This window comes from Fundulus heteroclitus, chromosome 5 (assembly GCF_011125445.2).
Source record: "Fundulus heteroclitus isolate FHET01 chromosome 5, MU-UCD_Fhet_4.1, whole genome shotgun sequence".
Taxonomy (NCBI): domain Eukaryota; kingdom Metazoa; phylum Chordata; class Actinopteri; order Cyprinodontiformes; family Fundulidae; genus Fundulus; species Fundulus heteroclitus.
Window position 1 is genome coordinate 9,613,036 of NC_046365.1, and position 17,650 is coordinate 9,630,685.

Here is a 17,650-nt window from a genome sequence, read left to right on the forward strand (position 1 = left end):
TGCTCTCAGTCCTTCCTCCTCTGATCTTCCTTTCATGTGGAACCAATGTCCCCTCGTCTGCTCTGTCCCCCAGGGTGGAGGGGAGGGCCACTTTGCTCTGCGCGCCTTGCAGCTTGAGTTGCCTGATTAATACTGGAGCCATCTCACTCTGGACCCCATGAGGCCATTTCACTAAAACTGAGCACAATGTATCCAAATGTAAGAGGCAGAGGCAAGGAAGAGGAGGAGGAGGAGGAGGAAGAGGGAGCAGGAAGCGCCTTCGTGATTGAAAAATACAGCTTGTGCGAGTCTATCTCAGAGCCAAAAATGTACTTAGTGATCTGGCTTTGGGAGGTAGAAGCTCTAAATAATGAATCACCTCTTAGAGGCTTGAATAACATGAATAAAGTATAAACCGTCTTTTGCAACGAGGGCAAACTCCGAACGCAACACACTGCAGGTATGAAGGAGCAAAACAACACCCGGAGAGGAGACGGGGGAAGAAGGGAAAAAAAAAAAAGATTTATGGAGCTGCACAGTGTGGAAGTGAAGGGGGTGTTGGGTGAAAACACATCTGGAAACATCTGGAAATCATATGTGCGAGAGGCTGAATATGGAGCTGGCAATATAACGGGAAATGGACAGGGGGGAAAAAAAGATGGAAGGAGCAAAGACAATGACTCATACATGAGCGGAGTCATGTGCTTAATTTCCTTAAGGAACCGGGAGGACTGAGATGGAGGGGGGGGGGCTGCGAAGGAGGGAGCAACACAACATGAGTGAGTCTCGCTCTCACTCTCCACGCCACACTTACTTGCAGTGAATATGAGAAACAAAACAACTGTGTATGTCACGCAGTCATCCTCGATCGTAGGGATTCTGCTGGAAACGCGGATGATTCCTGCGTGGGAGGAGGCCACGGGGTTCGTTTTTTTTTTGGGAGGGATTCACCACTTAGGGTTTTATGGCCAATTCCTGGTTTGTATAAAGCCTTTTGAATTCAGCCAATTCTGATTTCTCTTCAAGAACTCTAACAAAAGAACAATATTAGATTTTTTTTACCCCTAGCCTTCCTGCTGACAGCAATGATTAATTCTCATCAGCAGCAGAGGCGACGTCACACAGTGTGTGTGAGAGAGAAAGAACAAAAACTAAATGATTGTGCAACGACACCATTCTTTAGTCCAGTGGCTGTTTGCCAAAAGGGGGCGCTCAGGCGCTGCTCCCATCCAAATAGCAGGAAATTAGTGTAGACATGGTAAACATAAATCATAAAATAAAAATGATCACATCTGTTCTGTCATAAAACATGTCTGACTTGATGTTTTCAGCCTTTCCCTTCCATTCCGGGTTTATTTCTCTGTGCAGGCCTCCTGATTTTACTGTTTTAACGACGAGGGGTGCTGGATAAATGACTACGTCTCTGCATAACCTTTTGGCTCCCATGTGACTTCATGCCGGTCTCCAATCGGTTACCATAAGATTCTCTTTGGGACAAAGCTCTCTGCGCCTGTGGCCAATCAGCTCATTTGTGTCACTTTTCATCCAATCCGATCCGATTCATTCATGATACGCATCAATCAAAGTCAAACCCCTCACAGGTGTTGCAAACGGAAGAGTCAAACTACAACAAGACAGGAGAAAATGGTGTCAAAAGAATTACAATCATTTATTTACAAAATTAAAAACAAATTGGTAACGGGATTTCGACCTGACTCACCAATCCGGCACCAGGCAAGAGATTGTAGACCAATTTATGTTTAAGTAGAGTTTATTGTTCTGATAATCTCTGAGCTCTAGTTTGCCCTCCGAAAAATACTATCCCCAAAAACAGCAGTATCCATGAACATTCACAGAGGATGTAAAGCCTTACTTTACCTTAAAGATTTCCAAAAACGTGCCAACATTTCCAAATCTAGCATATTCTGATACTCAGATGAATTAAATGTTTGCTGGTAACTTTGCTCGACTTCTTGTTATCTGCTAAAAGTCTATCTCTTTCTCCCAAAGCCTGGATGAACAGGCAGACAGCAAATTCAGCTTCCGGTTTTTATTGAACTTCTTATACGTCTGCTTTTAGTGACTTCTTTTTAAAACACTTCAATGATATTGAAAACGTCTAACTTGAAGTCTTCTCTCAGCAGGATTTAGGAGTCTCTGACAGGCTGGTAACCCGTCAGTCTGGAGAGGAAACAGAAAACCGTCCGGTTCTGGTCACTAGACAATTTCTTGACGCATCCCTGGTGTTAGGGGGAGGGGGTAGACGCAGGGAATGCTGCAGGGAAGCACTGGCCGAGCACTACGGACTGTGAGGAGGAGACGCGGCTGTATCACCTATTGTACACATCACCCTCGGTGCTCCGCCAAACACTGCCGGTCACGGCAGGTGTTTGATGTTAAATCTGGCCACAGGACCCATGTCTATTCTTATCGTGCCCTGGGCCTGCTGCCTTTCTGAGGACGGATTTTTACTACCCTGGGAGTTATCCTTCCTCGCTGCAATGCAGGACACCACAGACACTCAGGAGGATGTGAATCGCCCGTTTCCACAGCACCTATGTGCCAACTCTCCGGACATCTGAAGTTTGTTTTCCCTTCGTACGCCTCACATTCCTACGACATTTCACAGTAAACCTACACGTGCTCCCTCAAGGGGACGCTGGCTGAAGTCAACGTGGATTTTGGACGCGAGCTCGACACTTCTGGAATCTAGATAATCACGGAGCGGCATCAGCTGCCAGATCATACGCTACGCAGTGAACCCCACGGTCCACTGCACTGATGCCGAACAGTGAAAAGTAAAATGGGAGAGTTTCTCTCCCCGCACCCCAACAAATTACTTCTGATCTGATAAAAGAATCAGCTTTTGCTTGTAATTATTTACTGCTCAAGATAATTGCCCACAATTATTTGCTCTGCCTCACAGCAGCCCCATTCAAAGCGAAACTAGAGAGTGAAATGTGGCTTCTGGGGCCAAATGCTTTGCTCTGACACTTCAGTGGGGATTTGACAAATGTGCTGATAAAGAAGTTGTGAAATAAGTGTTGTGTTGGGTATCACATCGGCTTTAACCTGCCAACCCCCCCTGGTGTGCAGCTTCAATAAATGTCTAATTGGTGAATGGAGCAGGTAACCTTGGACAACAGCTTTCAGTTTCTTTCTCCGTTTACGCTCAGCTGTAGATAGCAGAACAGATACATCCAGCATCAGGTAATATTCATATCAGCTTTAAGAATAATCTATATTACAGATATGTTCCTCTTCCATCATTTTTCATCAGTTTCCTGTGAGAAATTTCTGCAGTGGTCGCTAGCATCGACAATGCAGTACACCGTTTTTAAGGTTTCAAACTAAGCATAGGAGTAGTTCAGGTATACACTATATTGCCAAAAGTATTCACTTGCTTCACAGCTTTCACTGTTCTGGGAAGGACTTTATGAAAGTGTTCATGGTAAACTCTGATTGCTCTGCCAGGACTGCATTTATCAGGTCAGACGCTGATGTTGGACAAGAAGGCCTTGTTTTGCCTTGTATTGCCGTGAGGAGATCGTCTAACTAATTTATTGATAATGGCGTAATAATGCCGTCTTTTGTGCTGTTGTACAGCTGTGGAATTGCTGTTTGTGACACGTATGGTTTCCCAGGCAGTTCTTATAGGGGGTCAAAGGTTTGCAACACTTTTGAAAACTAAATTAAAGAGCAGCGTCTCTTTAGACATGAAGCCAACTACAGTGTCTGTAAGTGCGCACTGATTTGGAATGCGCTTTCTGCATTTGGTTTGACGATTAATCGCTCCAGCTATTGCGGATTGTCAGGAAATCGGAGATGGGCCACTGGTTGTAGTATTTTTTTCCAGCTGGGAAAACTGCATTGGATGATTAGGTTTTAGATGAAGCTCTAATTGTGCTGCATCGTCACTGCTTTGGAACAAATGTGACGTACCGGCTCATCCAGGTTAAGTGGTTCACTCACCATGGTCCTTCGGCTTCAATCCAAAGTGCTCCCACAATGCCGATGTTGTCGCATTCGGTTTTGAACCCCATTCCGTGTATTTCTGAAATCTCGACTACCGTTTCATCGCCTTGCTACTCCTCACAGGGCTCTCCGGCTAAAGTCTGATCTACATAACAAGACCGTGCATCTGCTAAGCTCCTGACGCAAGAGTCAACTCATCCCTACGCTATGGAAACAGGAAGGAGAGTGGTGAGTGGAGACCGACTCACCAGAGTGAAACCTTCTGTCATTCAGTCTCTTTAGTACAAGGAGAGGGAGACACAAGGAAAACAAACAAGCATGCAAACGGAAATTATCGACCTCATTCAACTTCGTCATGCGATTAATTGATTTGTGACAGGCTTAGTTGGGAGCATGAGTTTGCCCAAAATGTCTTAAAGCATAAAGCTTTCACTGGAGTGAAGGAGTCCAACCGGACCGCTGGAGCACAGCCCCCCAACCATAATCTGCCCTGTTCCAAACTTTATACCTTTTTCAGGTAACATTGTTAAAAAAAACTATATAAAGCGATGGGTCTGTCAAGCAGCTGACTGCAGATTCTGCCTAAGATCGCCTGACTAATAAACCAGTTTGTTATACCTAGTCTCACTATATACAAAACCTGTAACAAGCACTTAAAACTACTACATTTATCACAGTTTATACTATATTTTTAAGGTCCGTGTACCAAAAATAGTCATAACTGTAAAAATAAATTTACATTATTTTTGGCAGCAGTGGACAAATTCTTTGATTTTCAAATAAAAAGAAATAAAACCAGGTTATACGTTTCTGACTATTTAAAATACAACTGCTTCTTTATCAAGTTTTCATGACTGCCTAGTTCAGACCCTCAGCTTTAACATGGGGGGGGGGGGGGTACAGTGGAGCGAAATCATTTAAATTAAGAGACTAATTTTCAGAGGGAAAGTAGTTGATGATGATGGTGCAAAGAGTTTATTAGACCATAGCAGACAGAGCAAGCGAGGATGGCTTCTAAGGGTCTAACAACATCTTTCCACAACTAAAGCCCGTGGTACTTCTCATTAAAGTGAATTCTGTCTTTCAAAGCGCCATGTAGTCAATGTGTGACTGCTTCTGTTGAAAGATGTGGATGCTATTATTAGGAGCCCCACATATGAAGTCGAGAACTTTGCAGCTCGTATTATGAAAAGGAAAGAAGCCGTTCTTCAGCTCTCCCGTGGTGCTGATGGTTAAATCTGACTACATTATTAGCAGCCATTCACTGCTGCTGAGTAACAGTAAAATTAGCCTGATTCATACCTTCCTACCAGTGGATAAGTCAGGGGTGGCCAACGGGCGGCCCGGGGGATATCCGTGGCATCCAAACGTGGTTTTGTGCAGCCGCTGACCACAACTCCAGAATGGTACACATCCAGAGGTGGGTAGTAACTAGTTACATTATTCTGTTACTTTTACTTGAGTCATTTTCTGAGTCAAATGTGCTTTTAGGAGTAGTTTCACTGCACTGCACTTTTTACTTGAGTCATATTATTACTCAGGTATGGCTACTCTTATGTGAGTAAAATGTCTGACTACTCTGCCTACTGCGAGTAACTTCACGAATAGCGAACATACTTGTTATAAAGCTAAAATGCACCAGAGAGACACAAACCTAGAGTTTATGTTAAAGTCAGACTTTCTATTTAAAGACAAGCTTTGTTATTTTAAAGTTATTTTCTGAGCTCAGTGAGCCATATGGAGGTCATGTGAACATACAGTAAACAGTAGATATTATCATTGGAAGTACTTTGCACTGCTTTAACAAACTGTATATACACATGAACAGCTCTGACTATTGCTTTCAAGTTCAATGTTGTTGTATCTTTTGTCTTTGCCAGAATATGCAAATAGCCTTATTTTTGTCTGACCGATTACATAATTTTTAAATATCAAATCATCAGCTGTTATGATTAGTCACTCGGTACTTGAGTATCCTTCTTACTAATACTTTTTTTACGCTTGAGTAATTTCTTGGCTGACAACTTTTTACTTTTACATATTAAAAATATGTTGAAGTAGTGCTACTCTTACTTGAGTAAAATTTACTCAAGTTACTCGACCCACCTCTGTACACATCTAATAATAATAATAGTAATAATAGTAATAATAGTATTACAACAGCAATAACACATATTACTTGTAAAGCACTATTCATTAAAAAAAGCAAAGCGCTACAAGATAAAACTAAAACAGTACAAAATAAAAATACAAGAAACTAAAAACTAATATTTAGCACCCCAGCACGGGCGGTTGCTCCAGGTGGAGATGACCAGTGTTACCGTCTTTGTAACAGACAAGAAAATATAAATGAGTCCACATCCCTCCGATCCCACCTCCCAAAAAAATAAATAAATAAAAATTGATGTCAATTTGTATGGATTTTTTTTTTTATCCAAGTCAAACCTACAAACTTCCAGATTCCTTTGTTTTCAACAATGACAATTTGTTTCACTACAATACAAATGTGGTTTACCATTAAGCAACAAAATAAAAAATATTAAAAAGGAGGTTTTATTAGAATTACTTTTTTTTAAAAATCCGTTTTTGTGGCCATTTTCGACTTGATGCTTTTGGCCCGTGTGATGAAACATCTGGACACCACTGGTCCAGGTGAAGGATCGCTTCTCTGCTTTTGAGACCTGTGGACTGCATTTAATCCCCTCTAGTCCCAAAGGTCATCTCTAATCTGACCTGGAAGAGTCTCTACTGTTCAGAAACTTTTAAAGAAAGCTTAAGATTTATGAGATCTTTATTTTATTTATGAAAACTCCTGGGAGTGACCTTTTCACATAATTGCATGTTAATTGGCTTTTTAACTTTTCCTCTCAAGAAAAGAAAAATAAACTCACAAATGTGAGTAATTGCAGACATAAACACGTAAAGGCAACGTGCAGACGATGATGTCCTCGCATCATGTCAAAATGTGGAAACAAAAGCCTTAAAAATAGCATAAAGCATCTTTGACTAAGGGTTAAAAAAAAAAGCAAAGGCTGGTTTCTTATTTTTGAGATGCTCTGGTTTTAGTGCCGAGCAACAGAAACACAGCAGGAGCAACTCATCACTCAGCTGCAGTCCACATGGGATGAAACCTACACGTTAAGCACAGCAGCATTTCAGCATCCCAAAACGCTGCTGGTACCTCAGAAATGCAAATCAGTCCCCGACGACTTCTAGCAGCCCACAAAAATGAAAAGCTGGGGCGACGACGTTTTCCCCTTCCTGTGTGGTTTCAGTGCTGTGGCTGGGATTAGAGCGTGACGGGATCATCCTCAGACACCGACGGTGGAGTCCCAGTCATCAGTCCTCTGCGCTGCCACTCCGGTCAGCTCCTTATTAGGTCCGAGAGCCCCGGTTCCTACACAGAGCGGCAGCGTAACGCCAAGCGCTCCACAGCAGGCCAGACGGATATCGAAGCCGACAACCTCCTCTCAACATTCCCAATGATCTGACTCGAGCTGAAGATGAGAGGTGCTATAAATCCCCTGCCAGCCTGAAAATAAAAAACGGGACTTCCCCCAGCGCGGTGCATGAATATAAAGCAGACTGATTGCATGTTGTGAGCCAGACGCCGACAGAAGATTCAAACCCTGGGTTTGGGAGTACAGCTGAAACCCCCGCTAGACCCGCAGCCTTTAATTTGGCCGCATTAGCCGAGCATTCAGTCACTTCCTTCATGCTGCACTGATTTAGCGAGGCTTCGTCGCTTGGCTGAGAACTCTGCGGATCGGACTTGACAGAGCATTTCCTCCCCTGCACAGTGATGACATCACACCAAATAAATAATAAGGAACAACAAAAAAAGCTGCAGCTTCAAGGATCAGACGGGGGGGGAAGTGTCGTTGTTAAACTGTGGTGGTGCCAACACGCTGCTCACTTACTCCAACCACACCCCAATGTGCAGCCTTCACATGCAGGTCAAAGTTCAAATCTTCCCGTGATGTCAGCAAAAAAAAAAAAAAAAAAGAGGATTTTATTTTGCTTTACTAGAGGGATGGAAAGGATTAAGTAAGGGCGACTCCGTTGCGTCTGCGAGTCGGGCCAGCGGTAATATTTTCCATCCTTCTCGGTTCTCGCTTCTCGGCACTTTGGTGGGCTCTTCTTGGAAACAGGATCGCAGAAGTCGGAAAACTGAACGTCACTTAGCGAGGCTGGACCGTAGAATCTCTGTGGCGTCAGCGGGTTGGAGGACAGTACATGCGGTACGCTCAACAGGTTTAAGTAGAACGTGTTTCCATCTTTTATCCGGTTAGAACAACAAACGGAGATGTATTTTACGGCAAATACAAATTTGAAAAGAGTGGAATGGGATTTTTATTATTTAGGTCCCTTTACTCTGATAACACGGAGGGGGAAACGACTCCATAAAACCAACTTTAGAGAACTAAGAGCATTGTGAAGACCAAGGAGCACAACCCACAGGTCAGGGATAAAGTTGAGGTTAAAAAAAACAATCACCTGACAACGGAAAGAACCGAGCCACGACTCCAGATCTACCAAGAGAGGACCGTCTACCTGGACTCACAGGCTGGGAATGGAGAGAAGTGCTTGGAAATGACTCCAGGAAGTTCGTAGTGACTTTGGAGGAGCAGCAGACCTCCGTGGCTCAGGTGGGAGAATCGGTTAACGGTAGAAATATTAGAACTCCACTAGTTTGGCCTTTATGGAAGAGCAGCAAGAAGAAAGTCAGCCATAACAAGTCCCGTCTGCAGCGGGTCACATAATATCAGATAGGCACATTTTTATACGTCTGGGGGAAACAAAGACTGCCAATCATCTAAAAAAACGGTCCCACGGTCCGTGGATCATCATCACGCATAAAAACAACAGATGACTTACTTTTTTGTTTTATCATCTCAGTCTGCAGAATGTTTTATTTTGAAAAACGGACGGATTTTCTCTGTTACAAACATCTATGACTCACTATTGCCGCATGTCTTGGTCACGTGACACGTTGCAGCTAAACTTAAAAGCTAGCAAAAGGAATAAAAGGGTTTTTTTTGTCTTTTTCAAATCAAAAGTCTCTGGAAAGTTTCTTTGTGAAGGGAGAAAAGACCCAGTGAGGAGACAGAAGAGTCCCGAGAAAAAGAAAGCTGCATTTAACAGCCAGCACCAGGAGTCCTACTTAAAATATGGATTTGTTTACCGCACTGCCCAGTTTCAGCGACCAGTTCTCTGATGAGGCAGTGAATGGATCTGCACCTGTTTGCCCTCAAAGCAGCTGAATCCGGCACAGATATGGAAAAAAGAACAGCTGGGGATCACAAATGATGATAATTCACTGTAACGTATGTTTGAGACAACAACTCCTGATTAAAGAATACCCCGAGATCGCCACAACGACATTAAAACCCCCCGCTGCGATCTCTGACATCCTGTTTGAGCGAACCGCGGTTTTCTCCAGCGACAAAGATCCAAAACAGAATCGGGGAGTAGAACGGACACCAGCGACACACGTGGGGTGCCGTTGTCTCATTTAAGGCACGTTTGAGCGTTCCCGTAGCAACCAGAAAGCATTGGGGGACAAGAGAGGATGCTGCTCGCCGTACGTTGTTGGTGCAACGTTACAAGGATGCCCGAGTTGCACACAGCGGATGAGCTAATGTCCATTATCACATTTAGAAATGACCCGTCTTTCTTTGGTCCTATCATTTTTATCTTGTATGTATCCAACACACCTTTAAAAAAGGTGCAGTCTGTGAAAATGTTGGCTGACATTAAACCGATCCGTGGCGCAAAAAAACGCTGGGGATCACTGGCCTAGAACGTGGTTTTATTATTGACTCAGAGAGGCTGAATACTAGAGCAGGACTGGGCGATAGGACGATACATATCGTACGGACGATAGAAAAGTGTCTACAGTGCTAATTCTATTCTATCGTTTCTATCGTTTCTACCACCATTTTATCTCGTATTCAAGAAAATATTCCCCAATGTAGACTACGACAAACTTATTAGTGTAGTCACGTAGCCTACACTCAGTTTATAATTGATAAACAAGATTTATTTATTTTTAATTCACAAAGAAGCGCCGTCTTGTGGTTTTGCAACATGACGCTGCTTTACGGCTTTTGACTCACACGCGGGTTTGCGACATGCTTTACGTTACTTAACTCATGAGAGCTGAGAGATGGAGACGCAGGAGGCTGAAGTCTTAAACCCGTGCTCGCAACAAACAGAGACAGCTACGCCGGCAACCCAAGATGAAGCACTTTTACCAAAAAAGTTTCGATAATCTATATTGCCGTTATGGTATGCAAACTTTGCACTACAAGGTTAAATATTTCAGAAACTTGTAACTAACGTTCGTTCAAAAATGTGTGCTTTTCTACTCCGAAACTTAAACTAAACAGTAGTGCACTTTTATTTATTTATTTTGGTAATTTAATCTAAAAACCTGTAGGATTTTGAAAAAAAATGTGAAGGGTACTGTAGCGCTACCTCTGCCTCATTTTATGTATTTATGTTACTGCACTACAATTTATTTTTGTAATTTGTGACAGTACTATAAATGTCACTTCAAAATAAAGTTGGAAAAAAGTAAACAATTATGTTTTGTCATATTTTTCAGAGATTTGCTGAAAACTTACTTAATTGGGGCATATTGCAATATATATCGTTATTGTGATATAAAATAGTCCATATCATGATATATGATTTTTTCCATATCGCCCAGCTCTAATAATAATATAATAATAATAATAATAGTAATAACCTTCTTCTGCTTTCTATTCACTTTAATGCACACAACTTTGAGATGGTCCATCATAAAATCCCCGTAACACACACTGAGGTTTGTGCAGGTATGTGACAAAGTCTGAGGAGGTTCAAGCAGTGTGAATACCTCCACAAGGCTCTGTGTTTTTAGTTTTTTCCACACACAATGAGCTCTGATAGCATTTATTGTTAACCCACAGAACACAGCCATAAGTCTGCTCGTTTCTTTGAAAGTCGGGCTCAGACCAACATCCACCGTAACTGCTGGGAGTCACACAGAACCCTAAGGTCCAGCTGTTTCTGGGCCCCATCTTCCTTCTGGATTCATTTTCTCAACGGATTAATCTTTTAATGTATGTAATAACCCGTCAGAAGTGGTAAACTGACAAACAGAAGGCACAATGCAACGTCGTTGCTGTGAAATGGGCTAGGAGGGCTGAGCATAGCTTTGCTATCACGCCTGCTTGAGAAAAAAAATTATTTTATTAATTGACAATTAGGTTTCTGTCAGGCAATTACAGCAGCTCCACACAAATAACATTAATCTTCCTTTCCTGCACATGTCACCAATATTTACCCCCCCCCCCCCTTCAAATAAGAGCCTTAGATCCCTCCAGTATGCGAAGTGATCCCATAAGCTGGAAACAAAGCCTCTTTACTGCAATTGATAGTGCAAATCTGTTCCTGCAGTACCAACAGAGGCAGCCATCGGAGGAGGGGGGGGGGGGGGGGGGGGGTACCTTTCCCACTCATTTCCGGATTGTCCAGCCAGGCAGTTCGATACGTTTTAAAGCCTGAATGTGATTGATCCAGCCCCCCCCCCCCCCCCCCCCCCACACACACACACACACTCCTGCGTTCACATGTGTTTTAAGTGCATCACAGCAAGCACCGCCTGTCAGCACTCACTAGACGGGATGGCCATCTGAAGCAAGCCATTTAGTTTCCCCAAACAGGAGCAAACAGGCCACTTCACCTCCATTATGGGCTCTTTCAGCGGCGGAGAAATAGCTTTCTGTCTTCCACTGGAGTAACTCAGCCTATAATCCACTAATGATACCATGAACGCCGCCCTGCCCTGCTGTGATGCTCTATTAAAGGACAAGATAGTCGGGGGTTTTTTTTGGAACACTCGAGGGCCACGAAGCTTTTATTATTATGATTATTATTTTAGTGAAAATCAGTTAAAAGTTTAAACAAATGCTTTGTTGCATAAATGAGCATAATGTTGACTTATTTCCCACTGGATTTTAAATACCTTTCAATAGGACGATAGATAGATAGATAGATAGATAGATAGATAGATAGATAGATAGATAGATAGATAGATAGATAGATAGATAGATAGATGCAGCTTTTTATAAGCCTCATAATTACAGGTTGGGTTTGTTTACATCATCCACCCAGTGCTGGAACCCTGAGCCCAGCTTTAAGGACATTTTTCCAACCAGATGATGTCTTTGCAAAGTTTTAACAGGATATCTGACATCACACATGCACTACACTGTAATATGAGTCCTGCTTCGTGTTAAAAGTCATCTGCATGTGTAGTCCCCTGCAGCAGGGGAGCACGGTGAGGGCTGCCGGGGGATGGAGGCAGCAGCCTGCATGCGGGGCCTTCTGCTGCGGCTCCAGCAGCGAGCTACTACCAAGCTGCAAGAAAGACAGACTTCAGGCACGAACAGAACCTCCGTCCTCACCTGTCCAACCTCGCCGATCCCTCCCGAGCCGTCGATCCGCGGGCGCTTGCACTCCGCCCCGGTGGAGTCCACCAGAGCGGCCGCCGTCTGTCCGTCGGGCTCCGGGTCTCCGCGCTTCATGCCCCGCACGGCTCCCGGCGCGCCGGCCGGGTTGGCGTGCACCCCGGCCATGGTGTCCAGCTCCCTGTCCCGGTCTAGGAGAGCCCGGGACACGGGCAGCATGATGGATGCAACGTCGGTCGACATTAACATTTAAAAAATCTGCTTTTGTCCCCCTTTTTTTTTTTTTAAATCCCGAATTTAAACCGAGGCTAATTTCGCCTACCTAGCTCCCTGCACCTCCGCGCGCTGAGGAGGACTGAAAAAATAAAAAATAAAAACGACCCAAGACGCGTTTTTTTGGTTTTGTTTGTTTTAGCTGGGCCTTTGTATAATCCCCCCCTTAAAGAGTTGGTGGGTCTGTAAATGTCTCCGGCAGCAGGCAGCCAATAGCCAGCTTTGTTTTTACTCTAAAATGAGCCGGACGTGTCCGTGTCAGCCAAACGCAGCCTGGATCCGCAGCTAAGCGGGGTAGCCCCTCTCTGCTGGCCGGGTGTGTGCTCGGCGAGGGAGGCCTGCCTGCTTTCACACCATAACAAAACCAATTAAACACACACCAACTGGCTCCTGAGCTCACTTTCCATTCGCCCCGGGGTTTTTTTTTCCTTTCTTTCTCCTCCTATTCCTCCAAACCGCTTCTCCCCCCCTCCCCGCGCCTCTCCTCTTACCGGAGCCGAGTGCTTAGAGAGCGGAACACCGCGCGCAGCCTACCGCAACCTCAGGACGAAAGAGCCCCGCAAACATGTCTTCCCCCGACGCCTCGTTCCCTCCCCGTCAGTCACAGAGCAGAGGTTCACTGAAAGCCAGTCCTCCTCATCAGCTCTCTCTGGCCATGTTAGTCAGTCCGCACGCGAGCAACGCTTTCTCGGGAGGGGAGGAAGAAGAAGAAAAAAAAGCAAACCCGAAAAAGGACGGACGGAGGGACGGACACGCGGACGGAGGAGCTGCGGTGTTTCCTTCTCCCTCTCTTGTTTTTTTTTTCTTCCCTCTCCCCGTTTTTTTTTTTTTCCCCGGCGGTGTGTTCCTGTGGCGTGTGTGTTACAGAAAGGAAACCGCTCCTCCTCCTCCTCCCACTCTCCTGCTGTAGTCGTTCCCCTCCTCCTCCTCCTCCTCCTCCTCCTATCTTCCGCTGAGCCAGGCAGCCATGCAGCCTGCAAACACACGCAGCGTGCCGCAGTGCTTCCATACATTGCGCCGAGGGGAGGCGCGCTCGCGAGGAGGAGGAGGAGGGAAAGCCCCGCGCTGCTCCCCACTTTTCAATCTGCCTCCAGTGGGAGAACCTGTGTGTTTGGACGGATTTTCCACGGCTGCTTTTTTAAGTGCGGTCGCCTCGCATAGGGTTGTTGTTGTTGTTGGGCTAAATATTAATCTTTAGATTCCATGCCTGTCTCATTACACAACCAGCCATTACCAGGGCCAAGGTCCCACTCACACAGCTGTGAGTCATGCAGCTCTGAAACCTTCATGTTCCTCTAGCACTTTTATTGCTTGGATGACACCCAGTGGTCAAAGGCTACCAAGGGAGGATCACGTTTAAAAAAAAAAACAAAAAAAAAAAAAAAACAGGCAAAGGCTTTATTGGCTCCTAAATAATATGATAGGTTATGCTTATTTGTAGACCCTAGAGATTAGTAGCAATATCTAACCCAAACCTGTTCAGTTATGTCACCTTTCTTCCCAAAAATGTACCCAAACCGACTGGTAACTCGGTGACCCAGTTTCAGCCCCTAAGTCTCACTGCCTCTCACATTAGACAGTGAAGCGCAGCTTGAGGATGATGACACACCATCACTTTTATGCAGATACTGGCCACAGGAGTCCTTTCACATGTACGCTGCCTCGCATAAGTATTCATACCGCTTTAACTTTTACACCTTTCGGTTCTATTGGGATTTTTGTGTGTGACAGGGCAAACACAAAAATGGCACAGGAAGGAGTGAACAGAAAAGGGTTTTCCCAAAAAAAAAAAAAAAAAAAAAAAAAGGCAATGAAAATGTGTGCACTTTGTAGACCCAGCTTTCACTGATAGTACTATAGAGCAGGAGTAACCAACATGGTGCCCACGAGCCTCTTCTGAAAAAAAAAAGCATAATCTGTTATTTGATTTTATTCCATTACTCTTGCTGTTTATTCATGCCTGCTTTTATATAGATTTAAAAATGACAGCATCTATAACAAAGCATGAAAAATGTGCTTATTTTACATAAAATTAAGACAAACTGACTCTTCTAGCTCAAAGGTCAGTACTGGTAGCCCTTTGTATGACACAACGGCAATGAAGTAGCTCTCTGTTTCACAAAGGTTGGTGACCCTTGCTATATAGCTTCCATATTTAGCTCCATTCATCCCAACTCTGACCAAATTCTCAGTCTCCTCTGCAGACGATCACCACAGCATGATGCTACCACTACCATGTTTCACCATTCCGGGTCATGGCCGGCGTTAGTTTTCCTTTTTCCACACATAGCCCAAATATGTAAGATCTGGTCTAATATGACCAGAGTATCTTCTTCCACGTGTTTGCTGTATCTCCTAGATGGTGTACTTTCTACAATTGCTTTCTTTTCCCCACTCCACCATAAAAGAAAACGGAGTTATGCAGTGCACAAATAATATCTCCCACTTTCTCTGCAGCTCCTCCAGAGTTACAATGGGCCTCTTGGCTGCTTGTAATTAGCCGGTCCTACCTGTTTAGGTGGAGGGTCATCTTTTTAAGCAGTGAGATGTTAAAGCTTGGGATGTTTTATAACCTGACCAATGCTTTAAGTGGGCCTGTATGGACTGGGACGCAGCACTGATATTTTACCCCTCATCACACCGAGACTTTTTTCTGACATGCAGCGTGTATCAGGACTTCTACCTGCATCCCAGCCTCCTGCTCCACAGTTTACAGCATCTAGCCTATTTGTTGATTTAAAAAAAAAAAAAAAAAAAAAAACACCTCCTTTTGGCTGTCCCAGTTTTAAATACACTTGAGAACAACATGCAACACCACAACATTTGAGCAGACGGAGGCAGGCTCTTGGTCTTTCTCACACTCCTGTTCTCAGATAGCCATCCGGAGTTTGGGGCCTGGAGGAGAAGAGGACCACCTAGGTGGGGCTGGGACTTCTGCTCTCCCTGGAATATGGGGGTAGGGCTTAAGTATGGAGGGCAGGGTGTGGGGGGAGACATCGCCTCAGGGTTTGTGGCTCCTCGCTGCGGCTCCCGAGGGCTTCGGCGCTGTGGCTGTTGGAGGGTTTCCTGGGGCTCCTCTCTGCTCTTCCCTGGGATGAGGGAGGCAGCTGTGTTGGTCCCTTTTTGGCCCCTTTGCTCTGGGGGCCCTTTTGAGCATCTGGGGTTCTGGTTTCCCCAGCGTTTACCTCACCGCTCTGGGGGGCTGGTCTTCTGCTGCTCATAACCACTATTGCACATTTTTCTTATTGATAAACCTAACATATACACAAGTGCACTCTTGCAAACACAGGTGCATGGATCCAGGTACTTACAGATTCACTTCTATACAGAAAACCCCTACCATTAGGTTTAGCTGTCACTTTATACATCTCATTAAATAACACTTTTTCAGTGACGTTTTCAAGGCATTGGTTGTTTGTACCTGTAATACTTTACCGGTTTGTTTTGCTGTTCTTTTTATATGTCTCTTTGCAGGTGTAGAAGCAGACTCCAAAGATGTTATATTGCTCTCCTTTGTCCTCTCTTAGCATGTCTCATCTTTTTCTTTTCTACCTTCCCATTTCAGTGTCCATTAAATAGAACAAAAAAATATATACCCCATATGAAACCCTTTTCATATGGGGTAGCACCGCAGGCAAAGATTCACAACCATTCCTTTCCACCTCAGACTTCCAGTACTTGACAGACTCCTGTCGTCTGCAGAAGTACCCCTGATGACTATTCCGTCGTTGGGTGCAACAGAGATGGATACGCCAACTACAGATAACTGGTGGACCGCTTTGTGGCAGGTGTGGAAACAATCTCATCTTGTATGTGAACAAAACAAGGGAGATGGCTGTAGATTCAAGGAGAAATGGGTACAGTTCAAACACTATCATGGAGAGGATCAGGAGGTGGTGGAAGAGTAAAAATACCTCAGTGTTCACCTGAACAACAGCGTGGAATGGAGATGCAACTGTGAAGCCGACTACAAGAAGACACGGAGATGAGTGTTCCTGCAAAATTTGGGTGCTTCAGCGTTTGCAGCAAAAGCCTGCATATCTTCCATTAGTCTGTTGTGAAGAGTCCAATATCTTCTGCCACCCAGAGATGTGGTAGCAGCATCAGAGCCAGTAACTTATAAAACGCTCAAATTAATAAAGAAGGCCGTTCTGTTGTTCTGTGGACTGCTCTGGAGATGGTTGTGCAAAGAAAGATTCTTCATTAAGTGAAGACCGTAGACAACCCTGAGCATCCTCTGATCGTCATACAATAACGTGCATTTCAAAGCTTTCCCAGACCCACTGTAATACTGACCACTGCATGAGCTCCTACTGCCCATAGCAAACCAGCATCTACGTCGACCCTAAAGAAACATAGAAATTACACTCCCCCTCCCCCCCCCCCCTTTAGGATTGTAGTGTTTTTGTATAGAATTTGAATACACTTGCTGTTTATAAGCTGTAGTAGCACTGTACTGCAGATAAGTAAATTGTCCAGAATACATAAGAGTTCACAGAAGGAATCATAAATAAGTTTTCCTTGCAATATTTAGATCAACCAAGCTTGACCCAGTGGTGTCCATTTATATAAAGTGGTTAAGAAAAAAAAAAAAAAAAAAAAAAAAGTACTGCAGCACATTTAAAAAAAAATAAAATAAAAAATGGTATTAATAGATTAAACGTAAAAGGACAAACTCTGTACTCAACACTGTTAAGACATTTTATAGTAATATTCATGCTTTCAGCAATCAAATCCAGGTTATTCCATATTCTGCAATGTATACAGTCTATGCTGTGACAGTCCGTTTGTCCAAGATGATTTATCAGCAGATAAAGTTAATATATTAAACAGTTTTACACTCATAACCACATGGATAAAATTAAAAAGCTCACCTCGTTTGTCTTTGAGATCTAAAGTGTTTTTTTTTCTAGGTTTGCGTTGGCATTTCCACAGGGTTATCCTGTGATCAGTCACATGTCTAA

The 17,650-nt window shown here is 44.0% G+C and overlaps 1 protein-coding gene across 1 annotated transcript in view; it reads right to left on the bottom strand.

Moving 5' to 3' along the window:
* The window catches only part of rbfox2 (RNA binding fox-1 homolog 2), a 61,472-nt gene extending 47,885 nt beyond the window's left edge, over positions 1–13,587 (bottom strand). Inside the window, 1 exon segment of the mRNA XM_012877631.3 lies at positions 12,411–13,587. Coding sequence (XP_012733085.2) covers positions 12,411–12,662 — 252 coding nt within the window. The 5' untranslated portion in view covers positions 12,663–13,587.
* Between the last annotated feature and the right edge of the window lie 4,063 nt (positions 13,588–17,650).